This window comes from Ochotona curzoniae, unplaced genomic scaffold (genome assembly GCF_017591425.1).
Source record: "Ochotona curzoniae isolate NIBS_2020 unplaced genomic scaffold, NIBS_Ocur_1.0 contig_3819, whole genome shotgun sequence".
Classification (NCBI taxonomy): Eukaryota; Metazoa; Chordata; class Mammalia; order Lagomorpha; family Ochotonidae; genus Ochotona; species Ochotona curzoniae.
This window is the reverse complement of record NW_024466004.1, coordinates 41,720,257-41,739,645: the sequence shown is the minus strand read 5'-3', so window position 1 is coordinate 41,739,645 and position 19,389 is coordinate 41,720,257. Positions and strand designations below refer to the sequence as shown.

Below are 19,389 nucleotides of genomic sequence, written 5' to 3'. Positions count from 1 at the left end.
TTTTTGTATGCAACGTTGGACATATCAACTTTTCTTATGTAAATGCCAGTTTCATGTTGCATGTGAAATATCTTGTGGCCTTAAAGAAAATCAGTGCTTCTTGAGGCCATGGGCTGTCATCTCACATGAATGTACCTATATAATATTTCAAAATATACTGGAAAATTTCTTCTCAAGCCAAAAAGAGAAAGGTTATTATGCTCTCGATTGTTCCCCTGGTTTTGAGAGCTCTGAGTCAACCGCCATCTCATCACTAGGTGGCACTGTGGGTCATGAATAGTCATACCTATTCAGTATGTTTTTGTAACAAATGTGTGATCCACAAATATGGGTGTTTGTAAACCCTGCATGAACATCCAACATTCATTCCTCAGAACAAAAAAAAAAAAGAATGGAATAAAGAGAATTCAGTTGTTTTGGTGTATTAGAAAATTCTTCAGAGTACGTGGTTGAGCATACTAAATTACTTCATTCATTTTAGTTGATAATAGCATGCATAATGTCAGTAGGTGGATTGTTTCCAGGTACATCTTCTTAGTCTAATATTACCGTAATGTTAACCATTTTTAATGCTGTTTTGCTCTTCATCTTAGTTTATTGTGAGAGAAATAAATGCAATGGCCTCCAACGTTGATTGACACTCTACTCCAAACACTAAATCTTTTGTAGTATATCAGAAATGCCTGCTTTTTACCTATAGATATTGACTAGGGAAAATGACAGCATATCTGTTTTACTCTTGAGGAGAAAAACTTAAAAGATAGCCTGTCCACCATTAAGAGCTTACGTCTTGTAGAGCCTGACGCGATAGCATAGTAGTTAAAGTCCTTGCCTTGCACACACTGGGATCCCATATGGTCGCCGGTTCTAATCCTGGCAGTCCTGCTTCCCATCCAGCTCCCTGCTTGTGGCCTGGGAAAGCAGCCAAGGACTGCCCAAAGCCTTGGGACCCTGTACCCGTGTAGGAGACCCGGAAGAAGCTCCAGCTCCTGGCTCCGGATTGGCTCAGCTCCAGCCATTGTGGCCGCTTGGGGAGTGAATCATGGGACAGTTCTCCTCTTTGTCCCTCCTCCTCTCCTCTCTATCCGGCTTTCCAGTAAAAATAAATAAATCTTAAAAAAAAAAAAAAAAAAGAGCTTACATTTTTACTAGGAAGTTCCCTGGCAACTTCTGTCTTGCTCCAGTTATTAGTGCCCCCTTTATACTGTTCAGTGTGGGCTAATACAGATAATAACTCATTTGCTCATCTCAGCTGTAATAGTCCCTTTTGTTATAGAAGAGTGTTATGCTAGGGTTTTGCCTGCCTACCTTTTGTCTAGGGTGAAGTTCCCTCTAAGGGAAGACATGATTGCTACTTTCTAGTTCGTGCGCAGCCCTATGTGTTACAAAGTAGAATGGATGGCATTCTTGTGTGAGACTGCCTGGCATCAAAGCAAACTCAGCCACTTGCAAACTGTGTAAGCTCAGCTAAGTTAGCTTACCTTGTTAAAGCTGGATTCTTTGTATGTAAAGCTAGGATAACATTAGTAACTGTTGTAGGGTTGTAGAAATGAACTAATGTATGTGAACACTTAGCTCAAGGCTTACTTTGTAGGAAGTATATATAAATGGGATGGGGGAGTTTGTTTCCCAAGGAAAAGACCTTGGCACAGTATTAAAATACATGGAAAGTTGTAAGATTGGAGTAGATAGCATTTAACTAATGTCTAACTAAAATCTATTAATTTTCATTTCCTTTGAGTATTATGTTTTATACTGTGGAAATGTAAATGTTTTGTAAAAGTAGACAAAACAGCATGACCGACCATGGATTCCTCTGATACTCATTGGTTAACTTCAGTATTTACTTTTATGAGATTTGAAAATTAGCTTAGTGAGATATAATGTACATATGAAAATTCACCGATTTTATATAGAAAATTCAAGATGTTTTTCATGAATTAATGAAATTGACAGCTATCATGATAAATTGGTTTTCAAATATTTTCATGATTTCAGTAATATACCTGCTGCCTACTTATGGTTAATTCCGTTCTTTACCCTCAGCACCAGGCAATCTCTGCTCTACATTCCCTGTCCTATAGATTTGTCATGGCTGGACATTTCATATAAATGGAATCATGTACTACATGGTCTGTAGTGTCTGGCTTCTTTAATTTGACAGGGTTTTTGAGGTTCTGTATTGTAACGTATGTCCTGTTTTTTTTTTTCTTCCCAAGTAATATTCCATCATGTTGATGGCATTTTTTGTCTTATCTTCGCCTTGGTTATTCTTTTGTTATCTATGTTTTTATCTTCTTGCATCCACTTCCCCTACTCAATTACTGTGTTATTCTTTTTTAATTTTTCAGTGTATTTTTATTTATTTGAAAGAGCGACACGGAGCTAGAGATCTTCCATGCACTGATTTGTTTATTACCAGGTTCCCAGAACAACCAGGATGTGGCTCAGTCCTCTCACGTGGGGAGCAGGGAGCCTCCCAAACTGCACGTTAGCAAGAAGCTGCATCAGAAATGGAAGCAGGCTTTGATCCCAAGCACTTCAGTTTGGGATGCGGGCATCCCAAGCCATTGCTTAACCCGTACCACAACACATTTATTCTTCTTGATTTTACTTGAAAATAAAGGAGTGTACATTTAATCATCCTTCACTTTAATGAACATTCTTACTGCTTACTGGACAATCTAAGACATGGTTTCTAAAATTTTGTTACATAATTGTTAAATAAAGATTGACATCAGTATTATATGTTAGACTGGACATGTTTGCTTCTGATTCATGTGGGTTTATTTTTTAACTCAGGTTGTTGGAAGAGGAGCCTTTGGAGTGGTTTGCAAGGCTAAATGGAGAGCAAAAGATGTTGCAATTAAACAAATAGAAAGTGAATCTGAGAGGAAAGCTTTTATTGTCGAGGTAAGTTGGAATGTCATTTCTACTAGGTAATTCTCCACCTGGGATAGTCCAGAAATTTAATAATATGAAAGAGACTGTTTCTTAGTTATTTCTTCTTGTAGTATTTTGTATCATCAGTACCCTGTTTCATTAACATTCTGAGTAAAATTAAAGAGAAAGTGATTTATACTCTCATCCAGCAGTTCAGACCTGGGATGATAAGGTCATCACTGAGCTTTGAAATTAGAGACGAGATCTTTGAGTCTGACTTTGAACCAGACCCTCAGCTCACTTGCATGCTACCTTCCAACCTTTTGGAGATTTTATGAAATGACTAAAAAGTCTATTAGAATTGAAAATCTAAACATGTTGGCTGTAGAGGGGTAAAGCTTTCTGGTAGCTTGCAGTAAAAAAAAGATGTAGAAGGCAGATGTTTGGCCTAAGGGTTGAGGGGCCAGCATCTCGTCCTGGAGTACCTGGGTTTGGATTCCCAACTCTGGCTGCAGACTCTACCTTCCTGAAGTGTAGACCCTGGAGGGGTGGAGGGGGGAGGTGTAACAGTGAGAGCTTAAGTGTTTCCGCCTGCCCATTCAGGGTGGATTGTGTTCCCAGCTTCTGCCCTGCCAGTGTGAACTAGTAAGTGGGAGCTTTCTCTGTCATTGTAGCCACCTCTCAATAAATAATAACAATTTTGAAAAAGCTTTAGAAACTTAGTGGACTTAATATGGGCCAGCAGCACAGTGTAGGTAATAAGGAGAGGAAGGAGAGAGGGAGAAGGGCGAAAGAAAGAGTTAAGAAAAGGCAAGAAGTAGTTTGGGGATGATGGTGGAAGATAACGATACATTAACAGAATTTGAGATGTAGAATAAGAACGATTACAGCTGACTGATCTCACTGAAAAGTAGGGAGACCAGCTGCATGGTTCATCATAATTACTGCAGCGTTGGAGTTATTAAGGCAGGAGCGGTGGAAATGGAGAAGAGGGAATTGATTAGATGAGAGATAGAAAAGAGAGGCCAGTATATGCAGAGTGTACCTTTTAAATCAGATCAAAGTTCAGACCGTCATTGATAACTTCCTGGCAGGAGCATGTTCAGCAAATGACTCACCTCTCGTAGCTTTAACTTTAAGGTCTGACCTTTGAGAAGCAAGTGACAGTAGCACCCTTGCAGCATTGTTGTGCTCGCTATCTACCAGTGTACATGGACTGCTCACTGAAGCTAACGGTGTGGGCCACAGAATCATGGCTTCTGCTTGTCGGTCCCGAGCCTTCTCCAGCATCTTGTCCTGACATTACTTGCCAGAGTTCATTTCCTTTTCTTTGTGTTTATAACTCCTATTATAGTACTTCCCGTGTTGCTTTAATTATCTGTTTATATGTCTATCCCTCCAACTAATCTGTTGGAGGACAGAAAGTTTTGTCCTGTTCTGGACAGGCATTGGTATTTTGAGTGCTGCAACCCTACAATGCCTGCTATTAAAAAGTTATAGTTCAGTGATGTATACAAATGTTTTAGAGTGGCACAAGATTATAATGATGCTATAAAATCAGGATGTCAAAAAAAAAAATCACCACTTTTTGAAAGAAACTTTAATTTGTTACAGCTTCGACAGTTGTCCCGTGTGAACCATCCCAACATTGTAAAGCTATATGGAGCCTGCTTGAACCCAGTAAGTTTGTCACTTTTTGTCATCTGCCTGTAAGAATGATGTGGAAAATGTGTACAAATGTGTAGTTCATGAAATTACTTGCATCTGATATTTTAGAGGCATGTTGTACTTTATGCATTTCTCTAGTTTCAGCAAAGCCGTGTATTGGAGGAGTTATTTCAGGTTCTTATCCAACAACCTCATCTTAGGAGGTTTTTGATAACCTAGGACAGCATCTGCTTCTCCGCTCTGAAGAAAATCCCCAAAAGATCTGTGCTTATGGCTTTTCATTTGTTTTTTTTATCTCCCTTTTTAGGGGGTACTCCTGGGAGACGCATTTATCTTCTTTCCCTCTGGTCTTCTTCACACAGTACAGACTGAAAATGATTTCTAATGTGTTTACAAAACCAAGAGATTGAATTAAATTCTCAAGAACCATAGGATGCTATAGCTCTAGTTAATTCTTCTGGTGTATGTTTCCTTTAGGTGTGTCTTGTGATGGAATATGCTGAAGGAGGCTCTTTATATAATGGTGAGTGTCAATATGCCGGTCTTTTCTGATGGATCCAAGTTTGAAAGCTTTTAATATATTACTGTAGATTATTCAGTACTTATAATTTACCATCAGAATTTTAGAATTCATTTTTAAGTTAAAAATTAAGAAGTCATGTACACTATGACCTTAGTGTATAACGCTTAGAGGTACACTGATTTTTTTTTTTTTTTTTTAATTTGAGGGATTTTTCATTAAGTTAAAAAGCATTTAAGGTGCTGGCGCAGTGGCTCAACTTGCTCATCCTCTGGCTGCAAGCACCAGCATCCCATATGGAAGCTGGTTCATGTCCTGGCTGCTCCACTTTCCATGCAGCTCCCTGCTTGTGGCCTGGAAAAGCAGTAGAAGACAACTCAAAGCCTTGTGACCGTGCGCGTGCATGGGACACCTGGAGCTCTGGCCATTGTGGCCCTCTGGGGAGTGATGATCTTTTCTGTCTTTCTCCTTCTCCCTCAACATCTGCCTTTCTAATAAAAATAAGTTAATTTTTTTATAATAAAGCATTTTGTTGTTAATGAAATTTTAAATCAAAGATTTTAAAATATCTGCAGACTCCTAATCTACTCTCACTTCACTTCAAGCACTCATTTTAGACATTTTAGAAATCTTTATCCTTACTTTGTTTTAAAAAAATGAAATGATAGAAACTGATTTCATAGAGCATTTTAATTGAAGCAATAAAACAAAACTGTGCCATTTAATTATCTTTGTAGGGAAAAGCTGTTTCATCCTCCTAAATATCACCTATATAGTAAATTTGGCATCTCTAGTAGTACCAGTAATATAAATTATTATGCATTTTCAAAGTAACATTTTGTATAATTGCTTTATTCTTAGTACTTACATGTTCTTCATTGTTAATGGTATCTAGTTTAGTGCCTAGTGAAATAGCATGGTGGATAAAGCTACAGCCTGCAATACCAGCATCCCAAATGGGCACCAATTTGAGTAATTTTTTATTATTATTTTCTGGTTTTGCTATTATCATTTTCTAGTATCTTGAAGATGCTTTGTTCTCTGAAATCTTATGGAGCATATAGAAGTCTTCTGCAAATTTATTTTTGTTTTCTGGTATCTTTATTTGTGTTTTAAAGATTTATTTATTTTTATTAGAATGTCAGATATACAGAGAGGAAGATCTTCTGTCCAATGATTCATTTCCCAAGTGACTACAACGGCTGGAGCTGAGCTAATCTGATGCCAGGAGCTTCTTCTAGGTCTCCCAAGTGGTGCAGGGTCCCAAGGCTTTGGGCCATCTTCGGTTGCTTTCCCAGGCCGCAAGCAGGGAGCTGGATGGGAAGCGGGGCTGCTGTGATTACAACTGGTGCCCATGTGGGATCCTGGTGCATGCAAGTTGAAGACTTAAGCCGCTAGGCCACTGCACCAGGACCGACTTCCACTTCTGATCCAACTTCCTGCTGAGGTGACTGGGAAAGCAGCAGAGGATGGCCCAAGTCCTTGGGCCCCTACACCCCCACAGGAGACCTGGAGGAACCTCCTGGCTCTCGGTTTTGAAAAACCCAGTTCCTGCTGAATGACCATATGGGACATGAACTAGTGATGGAAAGTATCTCTGTCCCTCCCCCTCTCCCTCTGTGACTCTGGCCTTTAAATAAATACATAAATAAAATTTTTAAAACATATCTAGTACTTCAATGTTTCATTTAGTTCAGCTGCTTTATGTTTATGGCTATTATAGCAGATATAGTTACAAATGTATTCCATTCCTTTTTTCTGCATCTCCATTACAGTAGTATGACTGAGACCATTTATATTTTGTATCATTATTTAAAAGACTTTGTCCACTTTAAAAATTACAGAAAACATCATTACTTTGGCTCAAATACATGAATAACATTTACTAAGGGTACTGCTAAATGAAATATGCTTATCTGGCAATTATCCACATGCTATTATTATTATTATTATTATTATTATTATTTAGAAGAGAATTAGGATTGAACAGAGCAAATGTAGAAAAATATCCGTTTGTGTGTTCGGATAGTGTTTGCGTTAATAGTGTGTGCTTCATTATATGCAATAAAGTTCTTTTTAGTTTGTGCCTTTCTCTTGCAGTGCTGCATGGTGCTGAACCTTTGCCATATTACACTGCTGCCCACGCGATGAGTTGGTGTTTACAGTGTTCTCAAGGCGTGGCTTACCTTCACAGCATGCAACCCAAAGCTCTAATTCACAGGGACCTGAAACCGCCAAAGTAAGTTGTGATAAAGTGACAGCTCCTTTTCCTCCCTCCTTTCTCATCTCCCTCCCTTTCTTGTTCCCCTCCCTTACACCCTTGTTGCCACCTCTACAACCTCAATACTGCAATCTAATTACTGCATTGCACTTGAGTTTCTCTTATTGGAGAATGTTTATTTTTTTTGATGGACTTTAATCGTTTAGTCATGTATCTGAGAATGTCATCTTTAGTAAGACGTTTATTTTTTTTTGAGAACTCCTGCCCTAAAGTAGCATGCTTCTAGGTGCTATTGGTCTATGAATTTCCTTCTGTGCCTGTGGTCTGTAGTGTCGTCTCAGCTAGTTCCTTGAGAACAGAGACAGACCTGACCTGTTCCCTGCTCTGTCCCTTGCACAGCCTCCACATATAGTGGACAGTCTATCAAAATTCACAGAGTGGTTTTGCTTGCTTTTTCATAGAAAAGCAAAATGCCACATTTCTCTGCAGCCAAAGTAAAATGTGGTCAGCGTTTTTGCTCTGGAGCTAGAAACCAATATATCAAAGCGTGGACCTACCAGTCTCCCTACAAGAATTCTAGGTTATGGTCAGTTCGTCTTTATTAGTATTCCAAGCTGTGGTTCATAATTTTAATGGCCATTTAAATGACCCGGGAACATTTCACAGAAGGTGAATGATAACATCCATGTTATTTAACCATTTCTAGTCCCACAAATATCTCTTTATTGTGAAAACAAATATTGGCATCGTAATGATGGTTGGTTTTTTTTGTTTTTTTGTTTTTTTAACAGTTTGCTGCTGGTCGCAGGTGGGACTGTTCTAAAAATCTGTGATTTTGGTACAGCCTGTGACATTCAGACACACATGACCAATAACAAGGGGAGTGCCGCATGGATGGCACCCGAAGTTTTTGAAGGTATAATAGCAAAAGCATGATATGATTATAATCTCTTATCCCATGTGACAGAGTGTGCATGGCAGAGCAGTGTGAATTTTGAGTCTCCTGACATTTCAAGCTTAAGCTGAACAAGGCAATGCTGTGTTTTCTTATTTTATTCTCTCAGTGTAAACAAGTGACCTTTGGCAAACTGCTGAAACCCTATTTTTGTGGGGTTTTTTTTTCTGTTAAAATAGTTCCCAAGTGTGCTACCTAAGTACAAGAAGGCTGTGATGTGTTTGATTCGTTTGCAAGCGGATGTGCCAGATTGTCTTCATTAGGCATGAGTTATAGTATCATTGACCACTAGTTTAATGCTGATGAATTGATATATATTAAATAAGGTATCATTAAACAAAAACACATGTGAACGAGCTTTGCGAATTGAACAGTTAAACGAATTTTTTTATGACAAGAAGTATCCAGGAAACTGACATTTTGTTTCCTCTAGGAGTAATATTTTTTGATGTAGTGTTTCTGGATACTCTAGAACATTAATACCAGGAAAAACAAGAACCAGCTTTGCTCATGTTAGTTTTCTAGCAATTAAAAATGAACAACTCTAAAGTTTAAATGAAGTGGCTCTAATAAAAATTCAGATAACTGGGCAGAAATGCTATACTAAGAGTTTTAAATAACAGACAAGTATATGTTAAAATCATGTTTGCTTCCTTTTATACCTCCATATCTAATTTGGGTTCTAAAAGTATACCCCATGAATATACTTTTCTTAAAAGTATACCCCATGAATATACTTTTCTTTTTTTCCTTTTTTTTTTTTTTTTTTTTTTAAGATTTACTTATTTTTCTTGGAAAGGCTTTAGAGAGAGAAGGAAAGACAGATCTTCCATCTACTGGTTCACTCCCCAAATGGCCACAATAGCCAGTGCTGACTCAGTCCAAAGCCAAGAGCCAAGAACCTCTTCCAGGTCTCCCACGTTGGTGCAGGGTCACAAGGCTTTGGGCCATCCTCTGCTGCTTTCCCAGGCCACAGGCTAGATGGCAAGTGGAGCAGCCGGGACATGAGCAGTACTCATGAGTTCCCAGTGTTTGCAAGGGAAAGATTAGCCAATTGAGCCATTATGCCAGGCCTATTATATATACTTCTGTGTAAAAACAGCAAATTATCTCTTAATTGTGAGAAATTGACTTAAAATGTGCAATATTTATGTTCAGAACTATAAATGGATATAAGATGAAGATTTGTTCAGTAATCATAACCTTATGTCTTATTTCTTTTAGTTTGGTAAGCTGAAGGTACTTTTAGCCATCTCAGAGAAAATGTCACTGGAGTGAAGTTACTTTCCCATAAAATTCAATTAAACAGTTAGTGGACATGCAAGTGTGAAATTGCACAAAATTAAAGAATGCCTCTTGGGCCTAGCATGGTAGCCTAGCCGCTTAAGTCCTTATCTTGCATGCGACAGGATCCTATATGGATGTTGGTTCTAATCCCGGCAGCCCCACTTCCTATCCAATTCCCTGCTTGTGGCCACGAAAGCAATAGAACAGCCCAAAGCCTTGGGACCCTGCACCCACGTGGGAGGCCCGAAAGAAGCTCCTGGCTCCTAGCTTTGTATTGGCACAATTCTGGCCATTGTGGCCCTCGGGGAGTGAATCACTGGATGGGAGATCTTCCTCTCTGTCTTTCCTCCTCTTTTTATCTGACTTTCTAATAAAAGTCTCTTGTTTTGAATATAAAATACATTTATTTTGCCTTTTAAGAATGTATTTACTTATTTAATATATTTTTCTGTAAGTGGGAATGGTACAATATTATTGTAGCAAGAACAAAAAGATTTATTTATTCAAAAATGTAATATTGGCTTTTGCATAATTCAGTTTGGGCACTATAGCAGAGTTCCTAAGGCATTGGTTTGCCATGTCATGACGGCAGTTTTGCTTGCAGAATTTTGAGGTGGCCCAGATATCTGATGGCAAGAGACAGCACACAAGTTTACAGATACATTTATTTGTCGTTTCTAAGGCCACCATATTCATCCGTGGGAATTCAGCCCCAAACTAACCCAAGCTAATCACTTCACAAAGGCTCTCCTCTAACCAGCATAATTGGATTTAATTTCCACCCTCTTTGTAGTATAAGACTTTGGAATATAAACTCCTGGAGTTCAAGGGAGTGAGTAGAGCAAGGAGGCTCAGACTGCTACACTGTGTAAATTTCATTTCTGAGAGATATCACCTGAAAACACTTTTTTGCCCACAATGGATGAACCTCGTCGTGCTGCATTACAGTGTGCTGTTGAACATGTATAGCTGTCACGGTAATGCTTGCTGAGTCTTCGCGAGTTTTATTGATTTGTGTTATGATCTGGGGTTTGTTCTTGTTTTTGTTTTTGACTTTATTGTTCCGGTTCACCTAGGGATTTAGTAGTCATACAAATTTTCCTGAATAATCTGTTTGCAGTAGTCATTTTCATTCAGAATGATAGATATCTTCTGCTTTGATAGCTGAGAATAGAAAAAGAAAATTCAAGATTAAAAGCTTTCAGTAAGGAATGTAGGAATTTTTCATCCTCTATCCCAGAGAAAGTGCCGCTCTGAATATCTGAAGGATAATGGCCTGTACCATGTGACAATAAGTAGAAGATAAATAAATGTAAAGTAAGCGTTTGTCGGAAAGATTTAAGGTACTTCAGAAAGGCATTTCCTAGCTTTACCTGCGGCAGCCTCTTTACATCCAAGATTCCTGAAGATTAATGAAAGCACTTGTTTGTGCACATCCTGGGGGGGAAGGAGTCTGAGATTATACTGCCTTCTTATTCTTCCAGGTAGCAATTACAGTGAAAAATGTGACGTCTTCAGTTGGGGTATTATCCTTTGGGAGGTGATAACACGTCGGAAACCCTTTGATGAAATTGGAGGGCCAGCTTTCCGAATCATGTGGGCTGTTCATAATGGTTCGTAAGAAGAAATTTTTCTTTAATAGACTCCGTATTTCCTATTTGAAAGTTTGTTCCTATCTCATCTCCACTTCTGCATCCCTGGACACCAACCCCGAAAAGGGAACAGTTTATCCCTAATATTAAAAAGTAAAGTTCTTTGTTACCAAACTGTCTTCCTTTTGTCATTCCCCACCCTCTGAGTACAGCAGTGCATATCCGGGGACTTTGCTGGTCCCAGCACAGGGCTAATGGATAGGTGCTGGCTGTACTGCTTAAGGAAAGGCTAGGAGAGCAGGGCCACTGCCAGCTCAGTCTCTGTCATTCTCTCAGGTATAGGGAAGCATCATACCAGACTCTGAGAAAAAGCAAATACAGAAACAAATTCTCATATGGCTAAGATAATTAGCAAGCTACGGCCTCATACTCCTTTTCTCCTAAAGAAGGGAGAGTCTCACTAAGGAAAAAAAAAAAGCAACAAATGGCACTGAGTTGTTGGTTAAGTTCATGAAAGCAGAATGCAGTCCCTATATAACCCCTCTGTGGATTTTCACCCATCCTTAGGAGATGAATGCCGTTGCCTCATTTTTGAGGAAGCTGAAATACAAACAGTTTGCCCATGGGAAACACTCACCTGTGTTTTTAAGACAGGTTGACTGAGAGACCCAATATTCTTGCCCTCCTTGTTCTCATATATGTCTAGTAAGGCTATTTCTTAACACTTAGCTGTTTGTTTCTAACCCCATCTTGTAGAATAATTCTCTTCATTAATAGTTATCCCATTTTGCTTTGGGAAAATAAAGTTTTCATGAAGAACAGTTATTTAACCTTAGTAAATTTTAGGATCATTCATCATTTCATTTCTTTCATTTCATTGTGATGATCAGTAGCATTATTATTTACTGTTCTGTATGTAGAAGAATTAAGCAATACTGCTGTCACAGTGGTTATAACTGTTTTTAGTGGTTTTCTCTACCACATACAGTACTTTTTGCATTCAGAGTCATTGTAGGAATGCTGGGTTGTTGACCCAAGGCAGTTTGCTCCTTCTGTTGATTGTCATAAAATGACTGAATGCCAAGAAATTAGAACTAAAAAAACTAACTTGTTATGTGCTAAAAATCAGCAAAATATCATATTTTATGCCTCTTTTAAGTATGTACCTTACTGATAATATTATACACTTGATAATTCAGAAAGTTAAAATTTTGAGCTGTAAAATGATTGGTTCACAGCAACTAAAACTTCTCTGAAGAAGGAGTCATTTGGAAGTCAACAAGTATACTGCCATAGTTGACAAACATTTTGATATGAAAGATCAGTTTTAATTGCATTTTGAAATTGCTAAAATTTAGACAACTTTTCATCAAACTACCATTTTGACTTTCTTCTAAAAATGCATTGATTTATTTAAAAGAGTGACAGAGAGGGAACAGGGAATACAGATCTTCTATCTACTAGGTCATTCTATTTTGTTTTTTTAAGATTTATTTTATTTTTATTAGGCAAATATACAGAGAGAGGAGGGGAGAGAGAGAGAGAGAGAGAGAGAGAGAGAGAGAGAGAGAAAGATCTTCCATCCGATGATTCACTCCCCAAGTGGCAGCAACAGCTGGAAATCAGCCAGTCCGAAGCACAGGGTCCCAAGGCTTTGGGCCATCCTCAACTGCTTTCCTAGGCCACAAACAGGGAACTGGATGGGAAACAGGGCTGCCAGAATACGAACCAGCAACCATATGGGATCCCATGTTGGCAAGGCAAAGACTTTAATCACTAGGCTGTTGCGCTGGACTGCCACTATTTCATTCTACTCAAAGCCACTGTATCTGGGATTAGGCCAGGCTGATTCAAGGAGGCAGGAACTCCTTTCACATCTGTGGCAGAGACTAGGCTTTTAGGCTTCCCATGCCCTCCCTCGCAAACACATTCGTAGACAGCTGGACTGAGTATGGAGTAGCCGGGACATGAATTGGAATTCTGAGAAGAAATTCTGGCATCAAAAGCACTGGCTTTGCCACAATACTGCCCCTCTTTTAACCTTTCTTAATAAAACACATGAAACCATTATTTAAAAAAAAAAAAAAGAATTTAACAGCCCAAGCATTGTGGTAGCCATATGGTTACTGGTGTGAGTCCTGGGTGCTCCGGTTCTCCAGCTCGCTGCTGATGTACCTGGGAACAAGGCAGAGAATGTCCCAAGTGCTTGGATCCCACCCCACGTGAGAGGATTAGAGGAAGCTCCTTGCTGCTGGTTTCTGCCTGTCCATGTCACAGCTATTACCCCTATTTCAGGGGAAAACCAATTGATGGAGGATTTTCTCCCTCTCTCTCTCTGTGGCCCTGATTTATAAATAAATAAGGTTTTAAGTAAATGGAAGAATGTGACAAATTATTAATTCTCAGTCTTGCTATTACAGTATTTTGTAAAAGCTTTAATCTTGCTTTTAAAAGATGTAGTTTTCCTTTTAGGAAAATATATATAAACAGAATAAATATTAACTTACAGAACAGAACTTTTGTTATGCCAAATGGATTTTAAATTATAGAATGTACAATACACTGCTTTGGGAATACAAGTGATGTGTTTGCTCCGCTCTTTAGGTAAATTTATTCTTTTCTCTCATTTTTAATTATAGGTATTCGACCACCACTGATTAAAAACTTACCTAAGCCCATTGAGAGCCTGATGACTCGCTGTTGGTCTAAGGACCCTTCTCAGCGCCCTTCCATGGAGGAAATTGTGAAAATAATGACTCACTTGATGCGGGTATAATCCTTCTTTTGAGGGGCTTTGGATCTAGGGAAACTTAATTTATACTGAATTTTACTGGGATTTTAGTGTAAAGGAAACATTATAACCATTTGCCTTTTCATATTACTCAAGTAACCAGAAGAAGTATTTGGGTGTGAAGGACACAGGTAGCCTGGGTGCTTGTTACGGAAAGATGGCCAGGCTAGGCTCCTGGGTGTGCTTTTTCACACTGCTTGCATTGGTGACTATGTGTTTCTGAGCCTGTTATCTCATCTGTAATGGGAGAGAAGCTGAATTAGGTGATGTTACAGTTTATATTCCCAGTAGCAGGAACATAAAAATTTTGTGATAAATATCATCAGACACTTAGTATCAATTATTAAATTGTACAGGGAAATAGGCCATATTTGAGGGGTTTTTTAATTGGATTTTTTGCATATGTATAGGTTTTATAGCTTAAAAAAACTTTTTAGTAAGGTTTAGTTTTCTTCTATGACTTACAGAAAACTTTCCTACTCTATAAAGCAAAATAGTTTAGAACTGCTTGAAATATCTTCTTAGGCTTCTAGTTTCTGGCAAAGTTGGAATGCTATCAGGTAGAATTTCAGCTAAAATCAATTTGTACGTTTAATAAGTGCCTGAATTTCAGAGCATTTTGACCCATAGAACAACCTTGAGGTCTCCTTAAATATAGACCTGGTGATTTTTCTAGTAGTCAAAGATATCAGTTTTTCAGTGTATTGAAAACAGTATAAGAAAAACAGGTTCAACTAATTTGTTTAGCATTTCTGTCATATTTGGAATCCAGCAAATATAGACGTTAAGGTCCTAAGGATTTCATGCATAAGGAAACAGATAATAGAAATTTCAGATACAGAAATTGTTCAGTTTTTACTGTATATACATGTGCTTGTCTAATTTTGGAAGAGTATCTTTTTGCCCTAAACTAAATATTTTTGTGTAGCCAGTGCTTTCAGTTTTATGTCTCCAATTCTTAGAGCATCTGATACCTATTCTCTTGACACTTAGGATGTTTAATATTTTTTGTTTTAACAGTTATGATATGGCGTATTGTCTCTTGTCAAATTGATAACCATTGCAGCCGTCTAAAAGGTTACATCATTGCCTTCAGAACAAAAATATATTTCAGATGCTTCTGAGCTGTGATAACTTTCTATTTTACATGTTCCTCTGTTTGTGGGCTAGTAAGTCTCCTGAAATCATTTGATCTATCCCTACCAAGAAACCATAGGCAGAACTCAAAGTTCAGTAAATCTATAGCTGGCTAATTTTGAGCCAATAATGTTGTATGGCCTGTGAATGATAGTATAAATAGCCAAATGGGCCTTGACAGAGGAAAAATTTCCCCCACCACTGCTCAAGAGCAGTATTTGTTGTTTGCTTCAAGATTTTTTGGACTACATGTAAATAAGTCACTTAGGTAGGTGGCTGGCAGTCATAATTGAAATTCGAAAGAGTATGTCATCATCTTACTAAATCAGAAACTTGGGCAAGTATAAATTTAGTATTTATCTCAGGGAAAATCAGCACATTTACTGTAGTCAAAATCCTACCAGAAAAGTAATTAAGATATAGTTTTTGGGTTAACCTTAACAGGAATTTATTTGTAGTAAAGAAATTTTAAATTATTCTTTATTTTTTGATATATAGTACTTCCCAGGAGCAGATGAGCCATTACAGTATCCTTGTCAATATTCAGATGAAGGACAGAGCAACTCTGCTACTAGTACAGGTAAATGAGTAGAAACTAAGACTGATAACCTGATTTTGGGGAGGAGGGGTGGAGTCCTATTTCCATGAAATTATAATCAAGAAGCAGTGAATGATGCTCCCATTTGCATTTTAATTCCTTCATTTCATATGATTGACTGCAATTTGAGTTTCCAGGTGCATCCTTTTCATTAAGGTCCCACATTAAAGACTTTATTTCAGACCTACTTCCAAAGCTTGAGATTCTTACATGGCTATATATTCTTAACATGACGTTTTTGCCCAATGCTCCTAGGCTAAATAGTATTAGAAAGTATTGTAAAAGTGTTTAATAAATTTTTTCATCATGACTTTCAGGCTCTCTTTTGATGAGACTCTTGTCTAAGAAACTGAGTTATAGTTAAGAACTTTTCTTCGTTAAAAACTTTTTCATTAAAAAGTATTCAGATATGTAGCTTGTGGGTGTCAAAATATAGAAAAAGTACTCAGAGTTATATTTCTCAGAATATATGGTATTTACCCATTTTGACATTAATTATACTAAAAGATGTGCTTGTATATATATACAACAGTATTTCAAAAAGCACATGGAAAATGGAATTAAAAGATACCTCTTGGAAGATCTTATTAGTCTTCTCATATTTTTGCTTTTCATTTAAAATTATTTTTATTGAAATTTTTACTGGTCTTTCTCTCCTCAAAAGTAGTTTTTATTTATTTTAAAGCTTTTACTTAGCTGTACTTTTTTTTTTTTTCAATTTTTTAAAATTAATGTTAGTTTTTTCTGACACAGTTCCATAGGGTCTGGAATTTCCTTGACCCCTGCCCTAAATCTCCTACATACACTGATTTCCCCTATATTATTACAATAGTATAGTTCTTTGTAAACACTCGTATGTCCATCATTGTGGGCATGGACAATGGCAAAGGGTCCAGCTTCCTATTGTCATGATATAGTTAATAGTTTCATTGGGAGCTCATCTTTGATCTGGAAGTAGAGATGCATACTGCATTGTATCTTCACATCTGGATATGATAGTCTCCATTACACAGTTACTATGCATTCCCTTAAAAAAAAAGCCACAAAACAAAATTAACAACAGGAAGAATAAAGAAGTTAATAACACCATGAAGTTAAATAACATGCTACTGCAGGATTAATGTGTTGCTAAAGAAACGCAAAAGAAAATCAAGAACCTTCTTGAAGAAAATAATGCTGCTGTATGACCTATGAGTTAGTGAAGAATTTAATATGAAAAAACAAAACTGTTTTTGAAGGAAGGAAAATTTCTTCACCCTGCCCCTGCACTGCCTATTTGGGATCCTCTGCTCTATCTCTGCCCCTTGTCGAATCAAGCACATCAGTGGGACGGGCAGTTCCTTGCCTGGGTGAACTCTTCTTTCTACCTTGGTGCTGGTGGAGCTCCGTTTGCTGCTGGCTGACTGCCACTGGGTTATTCGGTCACTGCAACACCTCACTTTTGTCTCTGCTGCTTTTCCATGTCTGTCAGTCTCCAAGTGCCCATCTTCCTTAGCTCTTCTTGAATTCAGTTTTGATGAAAAATCACTTGAGTAGGCTTTGACTGCCATCATTTGCTTATCCTACTACCTGCAAACTCTAAGCATTTCCAAAGTGTGCTTCAAGCCTTACATCTTTTTTTTGACTGTCAGTCATCTTGATTTTCTTTCTCTGTTCTGCCCTTCACTTAACCCCTGTCAACTATTATCTTCTTTTATGAATAATTTCATTCCTGTAGCCCATATCTCAGAATTGCCTGCATTAACCCTAAACATGATTAAAACTGGCACTTCTTTTACTTATTACGTGTGCCGGCACAGCTAGATATGGCTGGAGACAGCACATGCTTAACTCTTCCTCAGACATGTACTTACTGCTGCTAGACACATTTTCACTTCATCACCTCTCTTCGAAAAGACTTAATTTTGTACTTATCCTCTCCTCAAGCTTGCGACATCTCCTCACTCTCAGATAACATTGGTTTACTATTTTTATGAGATGATTGGAGTAATCAAAAGACAGTTTCCACAAGCTACTCTGCTATCCTGTCTGCAGACTACACTTGTGCTCATCTACTCTAAATTCTTCTTTTTTTTTTTTTTTTTGCTTTCACTAAGCCATCCAAGCTCCTAGTCAATCACAAATCTTTCTGGTTGTATATTATATCCTATCTGTCCTTCCCAGAAATTCTCCCCTCTGATATCATCAGCTATAGTCTTTCTGCTCACTCAATTCCCAGAGCAAATCTAGGCTGTATTTGCATTATCTGAAAATATTCCCTCTTTCCATTTTTTCCGGTACCTACTTGATTTAGTCTACCACAACTCTGGATTTATTCTTTTCAAGGTTAGCAGTTATCTCTGTATTGCTGACTTTTTAATAAGTGAATTTGCAATTCTCATCTTACTTGACTCAGTAGCATTTGACATCACTACTTTGTCCTTGTGACACTTTTTTCTTGCTGGTTTGCAAAAGAGCATACCAGCCTGGTCTTTATCTTACTCCTCTGCCCACTTGTAGCTTCTTAGCTGGTTATTCTTCTCATCTCTCCAATCTATCAGTGTCAAAGTGTCCAGGACTTAATGTCTGTTTGCTTGGTAACTTCACCCAGTATCATGGCTTTTTCCAACATTTATATGCTGTTACTTTTCTCCTCCATTTGAAACTCCACACTCATCCAGGGAACTAGCTCTTTAATATCTAATAGAAACTCACATTTAACAATCCTTAGTGAGTTCTTGATTACTTCCTTCATTTCATTCTTCCTGTTATCTTTCCCACCTCAATTAAGAGCCTTCAGTGATATTCTAATAAGATCATTTAGGCATATCGTTTCCTTTTTTCGGCTATCTTTGAGTTCCGTTTAAAATGGGTTTATTTGAGAGCAGATGTTGTGGTCCAACAGGGTAAGCTGCCAAATCAGGATGCCTAAGATGAGTCCTGCTTCTTCGTCCAGTCTAGCTTAAGGTACATGGGAGGTAGCATACAATGGCTGTTTTGAGTCCCTGCCACCCATGTGAAGGACCTGGATTGGTTTCTGGCTCCTAACTTTGGTCAAGCCAAATTCTGGCTTTTGCTGGCATTTGGGAAATTAACTAGCAGATGGAAGATCTCTCTCTTTCACATAAATAAATGAATCTTGTTTTTAAACAGCAAATTTGAGCTATCATTAGTTTAAAAAGTCTTGTTTTTCTATATGTCTTACTAGTTTAGAACAGATTTAATTTAAATATTATTGAGTGAAGTATTTACATTATTCTCAATCTGTAATCATAAATGTTCTGCTTTCCTAGGTTCATTCATGGATATTGCTTCTACAAATACAAGTAATAAAAGTGATACTAATATGGAACAACTTCCTGCCACAAATGATACTATTAAGCGCCTAGAATCAAAATTATTAAAAAATCAAGCCAAGCAGCAGGTTTGTTCTCTTAGGAAAATTGTTGTAATAACCTTATCTGAAGCATAACATTATATTATCTGAAATTAACAATTTATCATTTTCTGTTTTATAAATCCTAAATCTTCCTGGAATAGATGAACTTAAGAACAGAGATGTGATGAGATTATCCTGCTGTTTTGTTTGTTTGTTCTTTTTTAAAGAAATTGTTTTCCTTCTAATTATGATTGTTGTCTTTGCCAACTTTTTTAACCCTCTCCCTATGAGTAGTTGCTTAGTTGAAAATATGGGATGAGGTGATATTTTGGTAGCACTGTCCAGTTACAGGAGTTATATCCTATAGATTTATTATTTT

At 37.7% G+C, this 19,389-nt stretch overlaps 1 protein-coding gene across 4 annotated transcripts in view; it reads left to right on the top strand.

Annotated features, from left to right (window-relative positions):
- The window catches only part of MAP3K7 (mitogen-activated protein kinase kinase kinase 7), a 66,288-nt gene that overhangs the window by 11,388 nt on the left and 35,511 nt on the right, over window positions 1-19,389 (top strand). For all 4 annotated transcript variants that reach the window (XM_040983787.1, XM_040983788.1, XM_040983785.1 and 1 more), the window contains exons 2-10: window positions 2,803-2,913; window positions 4,498-4,563; window positions 5,029-5,074; window positions 7,172-7,310; window positions 8,084-8,208; window positions 11,019-11,147; window positions 13,766-13,896; window positions 15,553-15,634; window positions 18,925-19,055. In XM_040983787.1, coding sequence (XP_040839721.1) covers window positions 2,803-2,913; window positions 4,498-4,563; window positions 5,029-5,074; window positions 7,172-7,310; window positions 8,084-8,208; window positions 11,019-11,147; window positions 13,766-13,896; window positions 15,553-15,634; window positions 18,925-19,055 — 960 coding nt within the window. The remainder of the gene's footprint in view (window positions 1-2,802; window positions 2,914-4,497; window positions 4,564-5,028; window positions 5,075-7,171; window positions 7,311-8,083; window positions 8,209-11,018; window positions 11,148-13,765; window positions 13,897-15,552; window positions 15,635-18,924; window positions 19,056-19,389) is intronic.